The sequence below is a fragment of the Hipposideros armiger genome, unplaced genomic scaffold, assembly GCF_001890085.2.
Source record: "Hipposideros armiger isolate ML-2016 unplaced genomic scaffold, ASM189008v1 scaffold_5, whole genome shotgun sequence".
NCBI lineage: Eukaryota > Metazoa > Chordata > Mammalia > Chiroptera > Hipposideridae > Hipposideros > Hipposideros armiger.
Window position 1 is genome coordinate 6,437,216 of NW_017731355.1, and position 23,604 is coordinate 6,460,819.

Below are 23,604 nucleotides of genomic sequence, written 5' to 3' on the forward strand. Positions count from 1 at the left end.
CTCCTGGGTTGTCTGGTCCTAAGCCTTTTAATACTTGTGTATATGTCAGAAAATCAGCATTAGGAACTCTCTGGAGCAAATGATAACTTGATACATGTTTTAAAACTCACCTTTGGCATTATGAAATAATCCCTCAAGTGAGGAAAGAGTCAATTTTTTAATCTTAAAAGTCAAAGCAAATGTCACTGGTTAAGAGTCCAGTTGATCAATAACGTTTCACAATTTGTATCAACATCAGGAGAAAGGAGTTTAGCTTTGCTGGCAAATCAGTTCCTCCAGGGCCAAAGTTCTGGCTACCACAAATGCCATCTTCCTAGATACAGGGGCTCACACATAAGGGCCACTTGGTGGAAGACTCCCCCTGACAGCTGCCAGAGGGTTCTCCTAGGCGGCAGGCGCGCTGCCCATATTTTAAGGTAACGAACGCAAGAGTTTCAAGTCATACTAGTCTCTTGCCCTAAAAGTATAAGAATTGGTTTTTCTTACCCACAGCTTAACCCAGTCTCTTCCCCCTGCGAGGCCACCTGTTTGCTGAATTTTCACAGGGCAAAGGGACCAGAGCACCTCCGATGCAGCGTCCTCTTTACCTAAGAGGAGAGGGTGCACCAGGAGCCCAGACCGTGCCTCCCCACGCCGAGGTTCCAGCTCCAGACACCTGCCACCGTTCGGATTCCGTTCATCCCGCAACAACCGAGGAGTCCGACCCGCTCCTCCGGGCTGGCGCCTGTGACCCGCTCGCCGCCTTTTCCGAGGGCGCCCGGAGGAGCCCAGCCGCGCGCCCCTCCCGCGGCACCGCCCCTCCCGGGAGCCCCGCCGAGGGCTGGGGGTGGGGGCGGGGGCGGGGCGAGCGCCGTGACGCGAGGCGGCACCCGCCAATGAGAACGTCCCGCGGCGCCGGCCGAGCAGCTCGCCCATAAAACAGAGCCCGCGGGCTGTCCCTGTCAGTGTCAGGGGCCGATCGCCTACCTTCCTTTCTTAGGTGACTCCGGCCACAGCCCGTTGCCCGCGGCCGCCGGCGAAGTTCAGTCGCAGCCCCCGAAGCGTCCCAGGGTCCCTCCCGAGCGGCAGCGGCGGGTCCATGGAGAAAGGCCCGGTGCGAGCGCCGGCGAAGCCGCAGGACCGCAGGTGCAGCAATGGGTGCCTTGAGGGAGAGCCGCCGCGGCCAGGGCCGAGCCGACCCGCCGAGAAGCCGCCGCGGCCGGAGACCAAGCGAGCCCAGGCGGCGGACGGCTGGAAGGGCGAGCGGCCCCGCAGCGAGGAGGACAACGAGCTGAACCTCCCCAACCTGGCGGCCGCCTACTCGTCCATCCTGCGCTCGCTGGGCGAGAACCCCCATCGGCAGGGACTGCTCAAGACGCCCTGGAGGGCGGCCACGGCCATGCAGTTCTTCACCAAGGGCTACCAGGAGACCATCTCAGGTCAGTGCGCCCGCCGGCCGCGTGGGCGCGTGCGGGGCGCCGGGGAGGTGGCTGCGGAAAGCGCGCGCGGACTCCGGGAACTTTCCGGAGTTGCTTCACTCTTGGCACAGGGGAGCCCAGTGCCATCCCCTTCCGAACCCCGCCCTCTGCCAGACCCGGCGGGCCAGCCAAGGCTCGGGCCCTGCGTGGGAAGCATTTCCGGCGCCCTGAGAGGCGGCGGCTTCTCCACCTGGGGACCCGCTGCAGCCGCCCTCTCAGGGTCCTCCCTGCTCGCTGCATGCGCTCAGCCCTTCCAGCCTCGGGGTGGCGAGATCACTGCCACTGAGCTGCCCAGGGCAGGATGCTTGAAGCATGTGCTGGACCCACGATAAGGATCACCTGGGCGCTTGTGGAAGTGACAGCTTTCTAGGTCATCCCTTTTCTTGCGGTCTCATTTTTCATAGGTCTGTGGTGAAGCATTGGCTTCGTGTGCTTGGAGCGCTCGGGTGATCCTTCACCGCAGACTTGGGGACCTGTACACTCTCTGACTTGTCAGGGCGCCCGGGTCTCAGAAAGTTGTGATTCTCTTTTACCCACATCAAGTTCACTCTAGCTCAGGACTTGGCCAGAATTTGGTACAGTGCTGGGCACAGGGTTCCCCAGAATTTGAGGTGTGAGGTTTCTTGGGCTAATGTACTGCTGAAGGATTCTCTCTCTTCTCTCCCCGACTCCAAAAACCCTAAAGTAATAAAATGCCTCTCGGGTGGTCACGGATGTTCGCTGGACTCTGGGACCTGGAGTCCAATCCCTCTACCACCCGCTGCCCCTACTCTCCCCCGTACCCACCCCCCCCCCACACACACACACTCCAAATAAGCTGGTTTGGCCCAGTGCTATCACCCAGGGTCTGGCTTTCACCCAGGACTCAGGGAGGCAGGGTGGGTGGGTGGAGGGGAGTGGAAAATGAGGACTTTGATGCCTCCTAGCTGGGTGAGCAGTGTTGGCCTTCAGTGTAAAACAAAACAAAACAAAGAAAAGCCTCTGGCTTCTGCATCTGGGACCAAGGATGTTCTGCAGTTCACACCTTCTGTGCCTCGTGGTGACATTAATTACTTTGGCCTAAGATGCCTTCTGCCTTAATTTCTCAAAGAATAACAGTGCTGCTTTGCAAGGTAATCTCCCCGCCTCGGTTATTTCCCTGGTCTAGTATTTGGCGATTCCCGAATAGATCCTGGGAAGAACAAAGTTATTTTTGCCTAGTCTTCCACACCCCAAAGGAAGGGTGGGAAATCAGAGTGTGAGAGGGGTGGGGCCCAAAAAGGAAATGATACTACATCCTAAAGCCAAGAATTGTATCCATGTTCATTGTTTTAAGCCTTGATGATAAAAGTTTAGAGCTTCAAAAACAGAATTTCAAAATGCAAAGACTGAACATTCATTTGGTAAACATTCAGTCATTTGGTGATATTCCACGAGGTAATGAAGACACATCTTCATAGATGAAGCTTGCTCATTCTGCCTCTTGTGGACACTGAAAGTGGTCTCCTTGCCACACTTGTCAGGCTTTGGGAATCTTGCCCTAACAATTCACACAAGAGATGGATTTCTGACCCCTAACACAGGTCACAGAATTACCTTAAGTGGCTCACAAAGTTTACCTAGAAATGGTTAGCAGAAGTTTGTCTTATGAGCCATAGGACTAATGACTCCAAAGAACACTTCATTCTACCTTAGAAAACTGCTCTAGTCAAATGTTACTTTATTATTTAAAAAGTCTGTGGACCTAGAGACAGAAAGCAGATTAGGGGTTGCCAGGGCCTGGGGAGGGAGTTGGAACTGGGTTTCCTTTTGGGGTGATGAAAATTTTGGGGGACTAGAGAGTGATGATTGTTGCACAACATTGTGAAAGTACTAAATACCACTGAATTGTATACTTTAAAATGGTTAAAATGATGAATTTTATGTATATTTACCACAATAAAAAAGTCCATGGGCCATTTAATAATTATTAACAGTCATTTACTGAATACTTTTTATGCTCTTAAGTGCTTTATGCTCTTGGTTAATGCTTAATTTTGAGGTAATACTGTTCTTTTATCCCCATAACAAAGAAACGAGGCAGAGAGGTTGACAGCTTCCTGGTAGAGCTGTGTGAATCAAGCCAGCCTGAAAGCCACTTCCTTATGTTGCTACTTAGAAAGATGTACTAGGTGTGATCAACAAATACAGTGAATGTTAAATAAAAAAATTTACTACAGTGAAAGACATGTTCCTATTAATCCCCCTCAAAATACTCCCCCTTGCTTCAAACACACTTATCTCATCATTCTTGCCACTTTCTGAAACAATCCTGGAAGTCCCCTTTGGTGAGTGTCTTTAGTTGCCCTGTCATGACTGCCTCGATGTCCTGAATCATTTTGGCTTTGGGGAAGAGCCAGAAGCCACACAGTGCCAGATCTCATGAATCAGGTATATGAAGACACACCATAATGTTTTTATTTAATAGAAATTGCCATACCAGAAGCGATGTGTGATATGGAGCCTTTCCATTGTGATCACAAAATACATTGCTGCTGCCGAGTGCCATCCAACGGAAAGGCAGGGATCTTCAATACGTGAAGCAGTGTGTCAAACCTTAGTAACAGTGTGTGACAAGTTTCAACTTGTTCGGTGCAGTCAGTCGGGTGTGCGCTATGATTAAGTGTGCTGTAAAGCATCCTCCATCATGAAAACGCTCAGTGTCACACATCATTATATTAAGGAGGATTAATGGCAATGTATCTTTTACTGTAATAAATTTTTTAAAAATTTAAACATTCACCATATTGTTTGATCACACCTCAGTATCAGTATATCTCATCTAAGTCTTTTCAGGCTGTGAGTTGTGACCTAATAGTTGGGTCACCAGCATAAAAAAAGGTGGAATAGAATGGAGAAGATCAGTCTATCACATATAATGAGGATAAAAGTTTTGAGGAATGTCTGTGTAGGTTTTATAGGTATGACTTTTTCTGGTGTGTACTGGCTCCAGATGTAGAATGTATTTCTTACTGTGGGTTGAGGTGAAAAGTTTGAAAGTCTCTATCTAGAGGATCACACTTAAGGAGTTAATATCAATTCTTAGCGGTACATAGTTAAGAGAAGACAGAGAGGAGAGGATGACGAGGATGATGCTGAACTTAAAGGAATAAACCTGAAATGGTGGTCGTTCAGGCCTTGCACCAACCTGGGTAGGAGAGAGAAGGAAGGATACTTTAAATCTGTAGAAAATATAGAAGACTAATAGAGAAAACAATCTTGCCCAATCCCTAATTTTTATTTCTTTAGAAGAGTGCATATGTCAATGACTATATAGATCGTTTTGAATAGAAACAAACTTCTTTGAAACTATCACTTTTCTATGACTGTAAACAAGCTACTTTACATCTTTGTATATTAATTCTTGGTTAAATAGTGTTGACATAAGTGTTGTAAAATATAAAATAAATTGGTATTTTACACTCCCTAAATTATTATTAATTTTTTCAGTTCTTCCTGAGTAGATTGAAAACTAACTTTTGGTGTTCTGGGGAATTTGTTGGTTCTCCCTTACCTGTAGCTTCTCTTCAAAGGTGCCTCGCGTACTTTCTCTTACTTTCCACTGTGTACCTTATCATGGGTATATACAACTTTCCTGGTTACTGTTCACCACTGGGCTGTAGCTTGAGGGCTGGGAGGGAGGGCTGGAAGGGACACTATCACCTGTCCCAGGAACTGGCTATTCTGTGAATCTAACATCACAGGGATACCCTTGGACCAGCTCATCTTAATCTATTGCTGTTCCATTTCAGTTTAACGAGCCTGTCACCTACTGGTTTGAGTAGCCATTGGTGGTTGCCTAGATCCAGTATCTATTAGAAGCTGCAAAATAATGATATTTGGTTCTTTAATTTCTTCTGAATTTGTTAACTGGAGTTCTTTTATAAAGAAAGTATATGGGCACTCTAGGTTTTCTTTGCAACTATTTGTTAAGTTTAAAAGTATAAAATAAAGCTTAAATATATAAGGTTATTAATTTCTTTAATACATTTCTTTAATTCTGCAGTTCAGATCTACCTAATTATGACTCAATCTAGAAGCCATAAAAAATAAGTTTATATATATATATGTATATATATAAAACTTTTACTATATAAAAACTAAGAATTTTCACGTGTCAAATACCAACACAAATGAAGTCAAATGACAAACTATGAAGAAGTTCTTATGACTTTTATAATAGACAACAGGGTGATCATACTATTGGGCTGTCGGAAAAGTCATGACATATTTTTTTAAGTTTTTCGTTGCAAAAATGCGTCATGACTTTTCCGACAACCCAATAATATAAAAAGAGATGCTAGAAATTAATGTGAGAGAAAGGCCAAAAACACAATTGAAAACTTGGTAAGACAGGTAAAAAGTTCACAGGAAAAGAAATACAAATGACTCTGAGACACATGGAAAGATGCTTGACTTCACCCTCAAGAAATGCACACAGACCACCCCAAAGTACATTTTTTCCTTGTTAGATTGACAAAAGTCCAGAAATTTGATACTGCATTATATTATTGAAATTATAGGGAAACAAATACTACTTTTGAGAGTGTAACTATCCTTATGGAGGATAATTTAGCAACATCTATCAAAGATAAATGTATAAGTCCTACTTGAAAATCCTGGCTTTGGGAATTTGTCTTATATAGATACTTGAATACATAAAATGATGTACACTCAAGGTTAGTTTCTGCAGCCTTGAATGGAAGCAACCTAAATGTCTAGTCCCTTAGAATGACTAAATGACACAGAAGAGTTGTACATATTTTGTAGGAAAAAGGTGAGGGGAGGGGGAACAAAAATGTTTATACTGGCATGAAGAGTTGGAGGATACATAAGCGCTACGTAGTAATTAAAGATGTGAACTGGGTAGATGGAAGACAAGAGTGGAAGCAAGACTTTTCACTGTATTTTCAGTTTTATTTTTGAAGTATATGCATGTATTTTTAGATAGATAAGTTAAAAATATTGTGACAAAGTTGACTTAAATCTAGGAGTAAAACGTACACAACACTTCCTAATGGCTAGCCAGCAAGAGAAGAATCTGGTTAATGAAAACTTTTACCCTAAAACTAGAGAAAAATATTAATGTACAATATATATTTGCAAACTTGATCTTCATTGTGAACTTTATTGCATGTAGAAAGAATGTGACCTTGTCACTTATCTGTATAATTACCAGTATGTCTTTATACTTGTCATTTTCCCCTTTTTGTGAAGGGTGGTAATACCTGTTTTGCCTCAGTTCTTATAAGAAATAAGAAGTTATGGAAAAAGCACCTGATGCTTAATATATTCCTTCCTTTATGGTGAGGAAGACTTGTGGGGTTGGATTAGTTGGAAAGTGTTTTAAGAATGTGGTACACTTTGGAGTCCTGAGCCACCATGTAAAAAGTCCAGCTACTCTGAGGCTGCCATGCCAGGTGAGGAGCTCTGCCACATGGAGAGGCCACGTGTGGGTGTTCTGGCTGATGGCTCTCGCTGAGGTCCCACCCAACAGCTAACTTGAATCAAGCACTAGACATGTGATGAAAGACTCGTCTGGGTGATCCAGCCTTCAGCTGCCTAATCATCCACATTGGGGCCCCAGACATTGTGGACGACAGGCCCGGTATATCCTCTGTACCCTGTCTGAATTCCTGATGCACAGAATCCAGGGACATAATAAAATGGTTGTACATCACTAAATTCTGGAGTGTTTTGTTATGCACTAAAAGGAATTAGACAGATTTTGAGAAAAGGTAGTTAGAATTTGCATCTGTGCACAGGAAAAGAGAGTGACATAAGCAGGCCAAGAGATGGCATGATGGTTTAAGGCTAGAGATTTAAATTTGTGAATTATTAGTACAAGGATGACAAGAGGCCTAAACTTGAGGAGATGTCTGCATTCAGAAATGAGAAGAGTGAGAAGCAGCAGCAGGGATAGCCCAAAGGGGAGGTATCAGAGGAAGGACACCCAAGAGTGTAACTGTTGGCAGAAAATGGTTTCAGAATGAACAAGGAGGGCCAGCCGAGTGGCGCGATGGTTAAGAACGGGCTTGGGACGCCAGAGGGCCCCGGTTTGGATCCCACATATGAGGGCCAGTGACACTGCCCTCCACAGCTAAGATGCTGAACAACGTCTCAACCTGGAGCTGGGCTGCCGTGGGTCGCTGGCAACGGTGTAGGCTGCAGCCCCTATGGCAGTGGGTTGCCATGGGCTACGATGTGTAGCCAGCAGCCAGCGTGAGCGGCCAGCAGCCGCAGTGAGCGGCCATCCAGAAGCCGGCGACTTATCTGCCTCGCCCGGGAAGAGCGCAATGATGGTGCCAACTTGGGCCAGTGAAGCAACGTCCTCCACAACTAGACTGAAGAACAAAACAACAGCAACTTGTCTGTTCCCCTTCCCCCAATTCCCCAATAAAAATCTTAAAAAAAAAAAAAAAGGAACAAGGAACAAAACGAAGAGGCCATGAGACATGGTAGACTTGAGCCGGAATGCCTAGCTTCACATCCTGTTAACAGCTGTGCCTCAGTTGCCTCGTCTGTAAAATGAGGCTATTAATAGTACTTACCCATCTTATAGGGTTATTATGAGGATTAAATGAGTTCGTACACATAAAGTGCTAAGAGAAACGCGTAGCATATATGAAGCTCTATAGACACTTTGTACATGTTAGCAATGGTACTGAGGTTTGATTGGAAGGTGATAGTAGTAGCTTTAATAGCTTAATGTGATCAGAAGTCAGAATGTAGGACTTCAGGGTTTTCTAGAATTTGACAAATTCTAGAAAACTAAACATTTTTGAGGTATTTTTTCCCCGACTGCCAGGATCAAGTGAGTTTCCCTTTGGTGTGCATCAAGGCAGCAATGTACTTGGTGCTGGTGAAGGAAAAAAAGCCTTAGATGTCGAAGAGAAGGGCCTGGTCAGAGGGAAGGCTGGTGCTTCTGGCAGAGAGACTTGAAACCACAAGTGACTGTGGAGGAGGCAGCTTTCGAGCTGAACTCAGAAGGGAAGTTTTTTTTTTGTTGTTTTTTTTAACATACATAGTCCATGTTAGTTTAGAGAAGATTAGGGTTTAAGTGTTGGAGAATAAAAAGAGTACACTAGCAGTCATAGTTGACTGTACCATAGAGTTAAAATTAAATGAAGCTTTCAAAGCAATTTGGTTTATTTTAAACTTTAAGGATCAGTATGGAAGGCATTAGGGCTGGCTCCTTTTTCTGTTTTAAAGTCCATTCTGGCTGTTCAGCCTTTCTAGTGAACTTTGCTTGAACACACATTGCTAGTTGGCCTAGCCGCTATAATCTGGTCCTTTGTTTTCACCTGAGATTCTTCTTCCTCATTATCCCCTTGGTTACTCTTGCTCTAAAGCCTGATACTTGTACTTCCTAGTAACTTTAGACTGTCTTACCTTCTCTTGTTCTATCTGGCTCTTAGTCATTTCTTACCTGAAGTATAGTAACTTCCTAACTAGCTGCCTTGCCTCCTATCTGGTTCTGTTCCAACCTATTCGTGCTAATGAGATTTTCCTAAAATCAAATAGGTCTCTTCCTTCTGAAAACTTGATTGATTTTTCTCTTGTCTTTCCTCACCATGGCTGTGAGGTTTTGTGTTCCAGCCTCTTGCCTACATTTTTGTCTAATTTTCCACGCTATCTCCTCATGAGGGTCAGTTTGGTATTTTAGTTTAGTGCATAACATGTCTTGAAAAACCAGTGTGTCTCATTCTCACACGAGCTGGAGACCGAGACAGAAATCCTACACAAGGATTGTTCTGCTCCCTTTCTCTAATTTTTTACTTTCTATTTTGGTTTGGGCTGCTAACCTTGAGGGATCCCCACCACCACCACCACCACCCCATTTATCAACAGCTATTGCCTATCTAGACTTCTGTGAACAAGTGACCAGGTTTAGGTGAGGAAATTGGCCGTTGCTGAGTTCAGGGTTGGATACTTTTGAGGTCTGGTTGGTCCAAATGCTGTTTCGGTGAGGCACTGTGCCAAGACCACATGGCTCTAGCCATGAGGCATGACATGTTTTATGTACATTATTAGTTTTAATTTGTTCTAAGTAGGAATCCGAGCCCAGTTCAACAGAGGCCACAGCCAAACATCCCAAACGAGGCATTTTTCCCTAGAATAGCTTAAATACAATTATATCTATTTTATAGTTTATGCACTTGTAGTAAGATGTTCATGAGCAGTGATAAGGTGCTGGGTGCTAGAGTTCATCTGCGAGGCTGTGAACTCAAGGAGGAGTTTGCAGAACTTCAGATTAAGGGTGAGCTACTGTAGCTCACACCTCTCTAACTGACCACCCCTTCAAAATACGAGCGCTCTGTCAGTGTACAGGCAACCATGGAGGTGTGCCTCTCTGACTGCCCATCAGAAACAATTTGCCTTTCAGCCCCAAGGAGTGGTTAGCTGACAGCCTCCAGCTGGTGGTGCCGTCAGTATTTGTCACAGTGGAGGCGATGCGTATCCCCGCTGTTTTTTCTTTCACTTTAATATCCATCTCTGTTTCTATTCCCCCTCCACCACAATACACTGAGCATCTTGAGGGTGGAGTCCTTTACAAGTGAAGTAGTTTATATGAGGGTGACACAGGTCTTTCAGCTTTATATTTAGTGTGTTAGAAATTTTGTTCACTGATATAATCCCAGGTCCATTTGGTGTTTCTTAAACTATTTTAGTGTGTCAGCAAAGACTCATTCTGGTATAATGAGAAAATCAACTAGTCTGGACTAGTCACAGCATCCCCACTAACTAGTGTATGACCCTAGACAAGTCACCTCAAGACTTTCATGGATCTGGTCTTCAGTGGGAGTGGGGTGGAGCTAGGTGCTGAATTCTTACACTGAGGCCTCTGCAGTATGGGCATGCTTGTCAGTATTGTCTCATCGTTCATGCTGTTGACTCTTAGCAGCTCACCAGTGAGGTCCTAGCAAGGGCCTCCGACTTTTTTCCTTGATAGAGGCACTGCTTTCCTTTGAAACATTCAGGTCGGCTCAGATAGTTTCTATGGTAACAGGTCTCTTGTTTTCCTTATGACACAGATTTTTGAAAAGGTTCTTCATCTGTATGCCCTTTAGGGTCTGTGGTCTTCTAACCTATAGCCCCTTGGATAAGACAAAGCCTTTATTTAAAGACCTTCCCTCAGGAGTATTGTAGACACGTCCTATTAGAAGAATAAGCAGTTGCTAGTCATACCAGCACTTGAGGTTTTCATAGGATTTCATAGCACCTAGAAGAGGAGTTGTTGGGTTAGTTGGTAGAACAGTAATACCAAGAAAACTAATGTTGTTTGTTAGTATCATGACACTTTATTTCACTTTTACTTTTTATTTAAAATTTCAAATACAAAAATAGACAAAATTGTATAATGGACAGCTATATACTTACTACATAGATTAAAATTAACATTTTTCCATATTGACATGGTCTATTTGTTTACTGAGGGCAAATCAGAGATGTGTATTTAAAGGTGAAATGTCACCCAAAAAGTGTTTTTCTTTTTAAAAAAAAAAATTTTTTTTAATGGGAGGGGAACAGCGTTGGGGAATCGGGGAAGGGGTACAGACAAGTTGCTGTCCTTTTGTTCTTCTGTCTAGTTGTGGAGGATGTTGTTTCACTGGCTCATGTTGGTATTATCATTGCGCTCTTCCCCGGTGATGCAGTATTGCCGGCCACTGAACGGCTGCTCATGGCAGCTCACAGCAGCTCACGCTGGCTGCGGTCGCTTATGGTAGCTCATGGAAGCCCACTGCAGCAGGAGCTGCAGCCTATACCGTAGCTAGTGACTCACGGCAGCCCAGCTCCAGGTCAAGCTGTTGTTCACCACCTTAGCTGTAGAGGGCGCAGCATCACTGGCCCTCATGTGGGATCCGAACCGGAGCCCTGCTGCGCAGAGCTGGCGTCCCAAGCCAACTCTTAACCAACGGGCCACTCGGCCAGCCCTAGAAAGTGTTTTTCTTCTTAAACACTTATGCTATGCTTAGTAAAATGATTAATTCCTTCCTATTTAATACCTAATCTATATTCAAACTTCCCCAGTTGTCCCAAATAATCTTTTATTCATGATTCATTCAAAGCAGGACCCACTCAAGATTCATACATTTGCATTTGATTGTTAGGTTTTAATCCAGAAGCGTTTCTGCTGCCTTCTGCTCCCCCCACCTCACCCCGACCCCACACGTTACACTGATTTATCAGAGAGTATCGGTTGTCCTTTAAGATAATTCACCTTTGGGAGTTGTCTGATTATTTTCTTCTTGTTTCCATTTACCTAGTTTCTCTATCCCTCATATTCCTGGAAATTGAAGGTTAGGTTTAAAGACTTGGTTAAATTCAAGGAAACATTTTTAGCAGGAACGCTGTTTTCTTCATGTGGTATCACAACCAGGAGACACAAAATGTTTGGTCTTGAAGATTTAAAGACTCTAGTTGGTTTGAAAAGTGATTCTTTACTGGTTTTCTAGGATAAAATTCTATAGAGAAGTAGAGAAGTTCCTTCTTCTTCTTCTTCTTCTTCTTCTTCTTCTTCTTCTTCTTTTTTTTATCAGTTTGAAGATTTAATGGAATTCTTTTTTCCCCTGAAACTGTTTCAGTTTGATTTCCAAAAGTAAAGGTCAAAGTAGCATTAAATTACTGGTATTTCCTTCATATAAACCAAGTGAATAGTTGATAAAACAGTATTTTGTGACTCATGCCCACCAGCTCTGGACTACGGCAGCCTCTGGCTATCAGGCTGCTCTTTCTATCTGCTCTCCTGGGCTGGCAGTTGGCTCTCCTCTCTTAACCCCCATGTTTATAACTAATTTTACTTTTCTTTTAAAAAAATCAGACTCGCTTTCTTTGTTTCCTTTGCTGTCATTTACTTTAGGTCGGTCTTGTCCCCTCATGGTTGACTGTGACCTGCAGCAGCTCCTGACTCGGGCTTCTTTCCTCTGGCTTCTCCCAGCCCTTTAGTCCATCCTTCTGGTAGGTCAAGTTCAGACTTCTGGTGGCTGGTGATCCTGATCTCAGCTACAAGTGAAAGGACAGGCTCAAAATCCAGCTCTCACACTAAGTAGTTGCCTCTTCCTCAGCAGGCACTCAATGTTTCCAAATAGAGCATCACTTTCCTCATCTGTAAAATGGGGATGACAATAGTTTTGACTAGTGCAGAGTGTGGCAGGGCTTGAAAGAGGTCAAGAACTAAAGGTAACATTTAATTTAAAAGTGCTCGAATACAGAAGAGAAACTGGTTTCTGCCCAATACATAGACCCACTTCGGCAGTCCACTTTACCTTTTGTTTCCCACTTCACCTTTTGTTGTTTCCCACTTCTGTATTTCATCGCATATAGTACCTTTCTTCCTTACCCCCGCTAGAAAACCCTCTCTTCTTTTCCTCCTATCCATCCTTAAGGCCTGGGTCAAATCTTTATCTTCAATATAGCCATACTGTTTCTCTCAGCCCATAATTTTTTCTTTATGTAAATGATTGCTTTTGTAATTTAGCTTCTAGTCATTCTCCAAACATTTTAAAATACAGGCCTCTCATTTCCTCAGATGTTAAGTTTCTTGAGGTCACAGTTTGATATATTGGGTTTTTGGAAAAGACATGACACATTTTTGCGATGAAAAACAGGAAAAATACGTCATGACTTTTCCGACGACCCAATATTTGTGTCCAGTTCGGAAACTAGTATAGGACCACCCATGAAAACTTGATCAAGTTACCCTTGAAACTGATTTCTAGTGATCTGGCCATAGGACCCAACTGGTTTCTTAAGTGGCTGATATTTTTCTAGGATATGGACACAACTTTCTTAGGCAAGGTCCTCCTTCCTTTTCACAGGACCAGGTGGGTCCTTTCTGCTACCTGCTCTAGATAAAGTTGACTCGTTTCTTTCACTTGTCTCCCCCTCTTGTCACCTATCCCACCAGTCTCTGTTCTAAGCCACACACCAGCAGTGTGCAGACCTCACAGTGTTCCACAGAAATTGTCACCCTCTGACTTGGTGACTGTAGTAAGGGTTTATGGTGAGGAATTATATTGCCCAATGTCTGGCCTTCCTAAATAGCAAAGTAGAGCCAGTAGTGCATTTTCAGTTCTCATTTTCTCCCACCCCTCAAGAATCTATGCTCCCAGCCTGACTGGTCATCAGAATCGCTTGGGTGTTTTAAAGCCATAGTTCTCATGGTTACCCCCACACGTGGTGAACCAGACTTTCTCAGGGTGACTTGGGAAGCTGTATTTTCCAAAGCTCGCTATGAGTGGCCATATTTGGGAGTCACTATTCTGAAAGATGATCCCTTCTCCCTTATCATTTGTCACTAATGATGGCGGCTTGCATATCCTGTTGGTACTTATTCATTGGGTAGGATTACAGATGGTTCTATAACATCAGTCTATATGAGACCTCATGGCATAAGTGAATGTAGGATGATAAGGGCTGAGCCCATTAAAGGCTTTTGAAGCAAATGGATAGTTTATCAGATTGGTGTGTTCTTTCTTTAGAACAGACCTTGTTACCACCATCTGTTTTGTAAATCCCATTTTCAGTTTAACAGCTGGATTGTGAAAGCTATACAAAATTATCCAATTAAAAAACTAAATTTGGCAAGTGTGCATCTTTTTTTTTTGGTTTGTTTAATGACTCCTTGAACACACTCTGTTTCCTTCCTTAGATAGCCTTCCAAAATTCTAATTTTGGTTTACCACAAATTTTCAGAGTAGTAAACTGAGAACAGAATGAGAGTTCTTTGGCTTGGATAACTTTGAGAGTTAATAATGTATGTGATTGGCAGCATTCAGCTTTATCTATGAATACATTTGAATAGTTTAAACCAGGTGCTTTTTCCTACCTCAGTACGGAAATCCACTAGCCACTGCTATGTACGTCTCAAAAGCTGACCAGTGGAGTTGGGTGGGTAATTCTGTCCTAATTCATCATTGATTTCCAACATCCCCAGAGTTGTGCAAGCCAGGAACCTGGGAGTCCTGTTAAACTCCTTCTCTAAAACCATCTTCTTACCTTGAGGACCCTGGAGCCCAGGTCATACATAGTGTACACAAAGCTCGAATGAGAACTCAGGTCTCTGGACTCTCTTCATTAATTCTTTCTACTTTACCATTCTACTTCTTGAACCATTGTGCATGTGGCTCCTTACAAGCTAGTTAATTAATTGTGTCCGGGTAGAGAGATTGTGTTTCTATTTTTTCATTTCAGTATATCAGTATCTTATAAATAAACTACAATGAACATTACTGCTATAATCAGGAAAAAAGTCTTATTTAATAAATACAGCTTTGTATGTAAAAACTTGCCCCTCACCAATAGACATCATGTTCATGACAAGGCCAGCTGAGAGGATGGGAATAGCTGTACTGTATTTGCTGAATGAAACATGCATATCATTACCATTTTGAGGGCAGCCAGTACACTTATTTTAATAACCTTGGCTATATATATATATATATATATATATAATTTTATTTATTATTTTTTTTTAATTTTAATTTTTATTTTTATTGGGGAATGGGGGGATGGGAACAGCACTGGGGAATTGGGGGAAGGGGAACAGACAAGTTGCTGTCATTTTGTTCTTCAGTCTAGTTGTGGAGGACGTCGCTTCACTGGCCCAAGTTGGCACCATCATTGCGCTCTTCCCGGGCGAGGCAGATCAGTCTCCGGCTTCTGGACGGCCACTCACTGTGGCTGCTGGCCGCTCACGCTGGCTGCTGGCTACACATCGTAGCCCATGGCAACCCACTGCCACAGAGGCTGCAGCCTATGCCCTCGCAGGCAACTCTCGGCAGCCCAGCTCCAGGTTGAGCTGTTGTTCAGCATCTTAGCTATAGAGGGCAGTGTCACTGGCCCTCATATGTGGGATCTGAACCGGGGCCTTCTGGCGTCCCAAGCCAGTTCTTAACCATCGCGCCACTCGGCTGGCCCTTGGCTATATATTTTTTTTCCAGGTTTATTGAGATATAATTGACTTGCAACATACAACTTAAACATGTAAGTTTAAAGAGTATGTTGTGTTGATTTGGTACACTTACATATGATAAAATGATTACCACCATAGCATTAGCTAACACCTCCATCACCTCACATAATTACCATTTATTTTTTGTGATGAAAACGTTTAAGATCTACTCTCTTAGCAAGTTTCAAGTATGTAGTACAGTATTGTTAACTATAATAAAAAAGCTGTGTATTAAATCTCTGAAATTTATTAATCTTCTACTGGAAGTTTGTATTGATTGACCAACATCTCCCCATCTCACTCACCCTCCCTTGTAACCACTACTCTCCTCTGTTTCTATGAGTTTGGCTTTTTTATTTAGATTCCACATATGTGATACCATACAGTTCTTGCCTTTCTCTATCTGGCTCATTTCACTTAGCATAATGCCCTCAAGGTTCATCCATGTTGTCTTAGCTGTATTTTAATTGTTTAAAAGCAACATGGGAATTTACCTTCCCATGACAGGAATGAAAATTTCCAAAATAGCCAAACTTTTACCTTCTTTGTGATGCACTGGATATTTCCTGCTCACACACTTGCAGCTTAGGAAATACGTTCACGGAGTGTATCAAAGCTGTGTGGCAGTCTGCCTACTCCAGCAGATGGTGTGAACGGTTGTCTCAACTCATCTGAGTTTCTGCCATTATGTCAGTCTGTGGAATGTTTGGGTTCATGCTTATTTTGGCGAAGTTTTACAAATGTTAGCTCTGTCTTGTGCAGAAAGCTGTGAGTCTTGGAAGTGCTAACGAGGTGAACCCTCATGATGGAAATGAAAGTGGAGATAATGATTTTCGTCCCTCTTTTAATTTGTTTTAACATTGTTGTTGCTCCTAAATTGTAGGACAAATTTTTCAAACAAGAAGTAGAAAGCAAAAAGTTGCCACCCTCAGGGCAGAAGGCTTTGTCTAATTGCAGATTGTGATTCTGGGGAGGTTTCTGAAGGAGTTTGCAGGGTCGCAGGCCATGCCTTTCCTGTGTCACCCTCCTGCAGCCCCAGGCCTTCTCTGCAAAGGTAATCCAAGTTTCTTGCTTTTTTTCCCAAGGAAAGAAGCAAAACACCAGCATGTGTATGAACACCTCAAATAAAAAATATCTTTTTTATTAATAAAATGTCTCAAATATGCAAGAAAAAATCTACAGAACTAGTTTAATCAACATTCATCTAATTTTAACGGATCTAAACATTTTGCTATAATTGCTTTTAAAAAAATACAGATAAAGCTTCATAGTTATCTCTTTCTGATCCTGTTACTCTTCCGCCACAGAGTTAAGCACTATTCTGAGTTTGATCTCTAACTCTTATGCCTATTTTAATACTTCCATTTTATTTGTATGTCCAGAAACAACACATAGTATTGTTTCTACTTCATTTAAATGGATCATACTGTATATATCTGTTACTACTTCTGTTACTGTTATCTGTTTTTTTTCATTGGACATTGTTTCAGGAAATTATAAATGCAGCTAGCTCAGATTCACTCTTTCACTGCTGGGTCATATTTTATTACATGACTCTACCCAAACTGTGTAACCATTTTTTCTGATGCACATTTAAATTCCTAACATTTGCTATTACCAATAATGCTGCAGTAAGAATTGTTATTTTCCCTTTTCCATGAGTTTCTTTGGCATCCCTTCTTTAAATCTATTTTAAGGAAGTAAATCACAGGATACAGACTGACATATTAATTGGATAAAATGGAAGATCTATGTTTAACTCTGACTCTGTGCGTGGAGTGCAGGATACTGTGTGGAAACTCCCAAACCTTAAGCTACAATGCTTACTTCACAGGTTGGGAGAAATTAGCACACATAACAGTAATACCAGGAGGTGGAATGAAATAAGTGCTGTGTGCTGGTAGAAACAGCTCTGGTGTTGGGCGGATTTGGGCCAGTGATTCAGACCTTTCGCCACTAAGTAAGGGTGGGCTTATCTTTATTAACACCTTGAGTTGATTTCATTACAGCCAAGAGCACAGAGGCCTGATGCCCTTTTAGGTCTGCTTTCTGTGTCTTGACCTCTCTTAATTCTAAACTGAACAGGCAGACCCCGTTTTCACTTTCCTACTCCTTAGGATGGATGCCTGTCTTCTTCTGTTGTCTTTTAACACTGTCCTCTGGGGAAGAGGCACCAGGAGTGAAATTCTGGCTGCCTGGGATATCTCTCTGATTTTGAGTGCTCATCACCAAACACCCTAGATAGTGCTAATTCCTGTTACTCATTCAAAAGAAACTCCATTAGATAAAAATTTCCTTTTGTGGGGAATATCTCCCAGGAGTTTGCTTTTACCTTGCCCTCACCCCCACCCCTTTACCCCAGCAGAAATCTGTTTTTTAATATATATTTTGTTTGAGTAGGAGCCTTCTGGAGGTGTGGAGAGTCTGTGTTGTAGTGCAAAACATGAAAGACGTCAAAACAGGGACTCTCAAAGTGTGGTCCCCAGACCAGGAGCATTAGCGTCTTCTGGGAACTTATCAGAAATGCTAATCCTGAGGCCCACCCAGGCCGACTGAATCAAAAGCTCTGGGGGTGGGGCCTAGTGATTTGTGTTTTAACAAGCCCATTTGGGGAGTCTGAGACCCCCTCCTTCAAAGCGTGCTTAAATAGCTGCTGGGGTTCGTATTGTGGGCCTGCCTAACTGAACTTTTTAGGAAGGGACTGAACACGTGAGAGATGGATGCCTGGCAAGGTTATTTATTGTCATTAATGACCGCAGAAAGTTATGCTTCTATGCTTTTTTTGTATGTGACGTTGTTATAGACAAACCTTTAACTTTTGGAGGCTGCTTTGGTTTTCTTTATTGGTTATGACCAACAGTAGGAAATAGAATGCCATAAATCCTTGTTTCCACGGTTACCTTGGTGCTGCTGATAACAGGCAGGAAATTAAAACAATCTGTGATAGTGTTTTGTTCTTATTAGCCACAGATGGTAGGTTTCAGATATGTTGGAGCAAAACATAAATAAATATAGCAGGGAAACTTTATTATTGAAGAAAAATGGTTTGGCTAGGTCAAGTTTATAGGCTGGGTTCATTTAATGAAATGGGAACACATTAGTGTTCCATTACCACACAAAGCATTAAGACGTATGAGGGTCACTAGTTTCGTATTTTTTTTTGTTTAATTTTGAGTGTGTAAAACATTTACATGATTTCAAAGTCAAAACTGCATAACAAATTATGTTCAAAGGTGTCTCACTTCCATTCCTATCTCTTCTCCTCTGTTCTCTTAGTCCTTTGTAGGTAATCATTTTAATTAGCTTTTTGATTTATTCTTTCAGTGTTTCTTTTTGAAGATAACCACATATATGTGTGTATACTTTCATATCTCCCCCTTTCTTTACACAAAAGGTTGCATATTATACTGTAGTTGTAAAAAATTTTATTTTTAAAAGTTAGCTCTATTAAGGCATAACTTAAATTCAATAAAATTCACCAACTCTATGTGTGCAATTTGAGTTTTGACAAATACAGTTGTATAGCCTACCAGTGCAATGAAGATACTGTTTTCATCACCCAAACAAGTTTCTTTTGTAGCCAGTCCTTTCTCCCACCTTTCTGGTCTCTAGTAAACCATCTGTCTGCTTGCTATTACTATATTTACCTTTCCTAGGGTCTCATACGTAGTTATTTTGTGGGTGGTTTCTTTCACTTAGTATAGTTCTTTGGAGGATTCAACCATGTTAGTACATGTATCAGTAGTTATTCCATTTTATTGCTAGGTAGTGTTCCATTGTTGGTATGTCCTAGCTGATGGACATTGTCCTATTGCTTTCTTTTTTTTAACTTTTTATTTTGATATAATTTTAGACTCACAGAATAATTACAAAGATAGTACGGAGAGTTTCTATATACCCTTTCCCAGCTTCCTCTAATATTATCAATACTTAAAAAAATTAATATTGGTAAAATACTATTTTCTAAACTACAGACTTTAGTTTTTTCAGTGGATTTAGTTGCCATGTTTCTATAGCCTTCTCTAATCTGTGACAGCTCCTCAGCCTTTCCATGTCTTTTTAAAAGAGTACGTATTTAGATAAGTACTCTTGTGTACTTATCTATTATTATTGTGTATTTATCTAGTATTATTGTGTAGGATGTCGCTCAGTCTGTCTGGTGATTAGGCTGCAGTTATAGATTTTTGGGATTACTTCGTAAAGGAAGTGTCTGCCAGGTTTCTCCATTGTAAAGTTACTATTTTTTCCCCATTTTCTGTAGTCTGTCTCTTAGAAGGAAATGATTACTTTTTAAATTCTGATGTATAATAAATTAGTATGCATGGAACACATAATTTAACAACTCCCTCAATCATAATTATAATAACACCTGCCACTTACTCCACCTGCATACTTCTAAACACAAGTGGATTATCTCATTTAATCCTCAGGATACCCCTGTAAAGTAGGTACTTTTTTCACGCCTGTTTGATAGCGGAGAAGACTAGAACAGAAAGTGCCTTGCCTACGGTCCAACAGCGAGTTAGTGATGGAGCCGGGTGCTAATTTAGCCTAACTCAAGGACCAGCTTTTAATACAGGCCATAGGATTGTTGTCAGAGCTTAGAATGGGGATGCTCTTATTCTTTGCCAGAAAAAACAAATGACTACTTCCTACGTTTGATAATTTCCTTTTGTTCTTTCTCTAAGAAATATTTTTTGTTTATTTTTATTTATTTATTTTTTTAGGTGAGCCATCCTGCCACCTGTTGGCAGCTCAGTGGCTGCTCAGCTCTGGCCAGGACTCGAACTGCTGTTGCTCAGAGCTCAAACTCTTGAGCAAGCTCTTAACCAACTGAGCCACTTGGCTGACCCTGTTTAATTTTTCTTTCGGGAGATTCCTTGCATGACTCAGATTTTAGTAAGCTATTCGTAAAACCTTGGAGGAATCCAGGAGACTCTGGAGAGCACTAAGGATCTATTTTTGGACTTCTTTCAGAAATATGACTGAAGGTTAGGGCAGAGTATTCAGAATGGAAGACTGCTTTTGGAGAAGGAGTGTTTATTGAAGGAACGACTGTGAACCTTCTCCTCACTGTATTTTACCAGCCTCTCCTAACAGGGGGGTTGTGTTTTTGTGTGTGTCTAAACCCCACATGTTCACTTTTAGTTGACCACACTAATGACTTTTCTATTACACAGTCAAACGTGTCTCTGAATAGCCTGACTCAGGGGATGATAACTGTAGTTAAATGATGACTCAATATCTGCGAGCCTCTATTCTAGCAGCAGTGGAGCCACACTGAAGGTCAGCTTGTGTGGGTGGGCGTTTGCACATCTTCCCTGTGATTCACTCTGTAGCCTGCCTTTCTGAGGGGAATGGCTGTAGGTGGCTGCCAAGTTCTACTCATCTTCTCCCTTCTCTGTCTCATCATACTTTGTAGGTTGGGTACCCCCACTTCCTTGAAATAATACAGCTAGGTGTCTTGATTGTATTTAGTCAGCCAAGCTATCCAGATATCAGTGCAGTTTTTTTTAAAATAAAGCATTTTGGTTTCTAAATGTCTGTCATATGCCTGTCCATAAATGGAGTCCACAGGCTAAACAAGACACTGCTTATCACCCAGAGCCAACCTGGGCCGGCATACACATAAAAGCTGTGGCAATTATTTCCTTAGGAAGGGAGGAAGGCAACTATTTAGAATAAGGCTGATGCTTGCATACAATAACTGGAAATTTTGTAAGAGTGGAAAATTATTTGGGGTTTGATAACAAAGGTGAGGTTTACATGTGTCTGGATTTGGCCACAGAAGTCAGAGGGTTAAGAATTTTTTTTTTCTTCTTGGATATGGTTTTCTACACATGCATTATAGAGGAAGTACAAGAACATGTAAGGAAGAAAGTGAAAGCATTCCATTTTTATCACCAGAAATCGCCACTCTATTGTTTTGCATATCCTTTCTTTTCCTCTCTGTTTCCCTCTCATGTTGCAAATACATTTGTAATCCTGCCTTCTTTTTATGTAATACTATAGCATAAGGATTTTTTCCATCATTTAAAGGAAAAGACTGCTAACTTGGTGGGAGAAAAATAGCTAGATTTAATTTGCATTCCCTTAATGTTTTAGTTAGTATTGACATTCTTTCTTAAGTCCACTGTCAGTTTATACTTACCCATAGAGACTTAGTTTTTCTACTCTGTATCTTTCTAAAAATTGGAAATGTTACTAAAGCCAGTCTCTGATTTCAGATGTCCTAAATGATGCTATATTTGATGAAGACCATGATGAGATGGTGATTGTGAAGGACATAGATATGTTTTCCATGTGTGAACATCATCTAGTTCCATTTATTGGAAAGGTAAGGTTTTTCTCTGTTGCTTCCTAACAATTTAAAAAGCATAATGAAAATTTTAAAATTAAGATAATTATGATAATTTGGATAATTAAAAATTGTCACCTAATTCCTAATATTCCAGATATTTAGAATTACATATAAACATTTCTGTTTGTCAACCTGACTAATCTAATAGCTTGTAATTGTAAATATCATGTTAATAGTTTAAAATAACGAGATTAAGGTTCTCTCTCTCTAAGTAGCTGCTGAAGGCTCTGCACCTTTGTCCTTTATTTTGACTAAGTAATGTTTGATCCAAGATAGACTTGATAGACTTTTGTACAGTATGACAGGAGCAGTAATGGTTGCAGAATTTCTTGTGGCAGAGGTTATAGTATTAGTACATTTAATTTGTTTTCCAACCCTTTCTATATTAGGAGAAATGAATCTAATGCAAACTAAATAATGTTATCCAGCTTGCTGGTGTTAAACATACCTTTGAGAATGTGTGGGTTTAGAACCAAGAGTTGTCCATTCTCTCCCACTCCCCCCACAGTATAATTTTATTTTATTTTGACTTTTTATTAATAATTTTCAAAAAGAAGATTTATAAGAAATAGTGCTATGAGGGCCAGCCAAGTGGCACGTTGGTTAAGAGTTGGCTTGGGACACCAGCTCTGAGCAGCAGGGCCCTGGTTCGGATCTCATATGAGGGCCAGTGACTCTGTGCCCTCTACAGCTAAGATGGCGAACAACAGCTTGACCTGGAGCTGGGCTGCCGAGAGTCGCCAGCGATGGCGTAGGCTGCAGTGGGGCTGGTGTGGGCTTTCATGAGCTGCCGTGAGCCTCTGTGAGTGACTGTCCAATGGCCGGTGAGTGACTGCTTCACCCGGGAAGAGTGCAATGATAATAGCAACATGGGCCAGTGAAGCGCCATCGTCCACAACTAGACAGAAGAACAAAAGGACAGCAACTTGTCTGTTCCCCTTCCCCGATTCCCCAATAAAATCTTAAAAAAAAAAAAAAGAAATAGTGCTATGAATATCTATATACCCTGCACCTAAAATGTGTTAACATTTGTTTCACTTTTTTTTTTTGTTAAAATATTTTATTTTTTAATATTTTATAGAAGCAAAATCATATGGGTATTCCTTACCACCTCATAGATAAAAAAGTAGAGCATTATTAGTAGCCTGGAAGCTCACCTTGTGGCCCTTCCTAATCCTAACCCATCCCTTGTCCCCTCAGGTAGATTAGTTTTGCTTGTTTTTCAACTGAAGTCATGTGCCCACACAAGGATTTGGATCCCATGAGATTATAATGGAGCTGAACAATTCCTTTCACTTAGTGATATCTTATCTCTAGAAACTCTTATCCATGCAGAAGGCAATGACTGAAGTCTGCTTAACAACCTTACCCTTGTTACCAGTGCTTTTCCTGGTAACCTCCCCTAACTAACTCCCCCCACCCCTAACATCTTTTGTCTTCAGCTGAAGATGGTATTTAAGGTGATGGCTTTGGCCGTTTTGCTGAGCTACTCAGTTTTCCTGGGTCTCTCCCATGTATACAGGAAATATACATGTTATTAAACTTTTGTTTTTCTCCTGTCGATCTGTCTTTTATTACAGGGATGTCTCAGCCAAGAACCCAGAAGTATAGAGGGGAAATTATTTTTCCTCTCTTTCAGAGAAATAGGTTATAGCATATAGCCTAAGTGTATAGTACACTTACCAGTAAGTGTACTCTGATGTTCATACAACAACATTGCCTAATAATGCATTTCTCAGAATATATCCCCTTTGTTAAGCAGCACAGCCTCTCTCTCTCTCTCTCTCTCTCTCTCTCTCTCTCTCTCTCTCTCT

The 23,604-nt window shown here is 41.8% G+C and overlaps 1 protein-coding gene across 1 annotated transcript in view; it reads left to right on the forward strand.

Annotated features, from left to right (window-relative positions):
- The first annotated feature begins 945 nt into the window (after positions 1–945).
- The window catches only part of GCH1 (GTP cyclohydrolase 1), a 40,078-nt gene continuing 17,419 nt past the window's right edge, over positions 946–23,604 (forward strand). The window contains exons 1-2 of the mRNA XM_019645233.1: positions 946–1,418; positions 21,657–21,766. Of these exons, the coding sequence (XP_019500778.1) occupies positions 1,079–1,418; positions 21,657–21,766 (450 nt within the window). The 5' untranslated portion in view covers positions 946–1,078. The remainder of the gene's footprint in view (positions 1,419–21,656; positions 21,767–23,604) is intronic.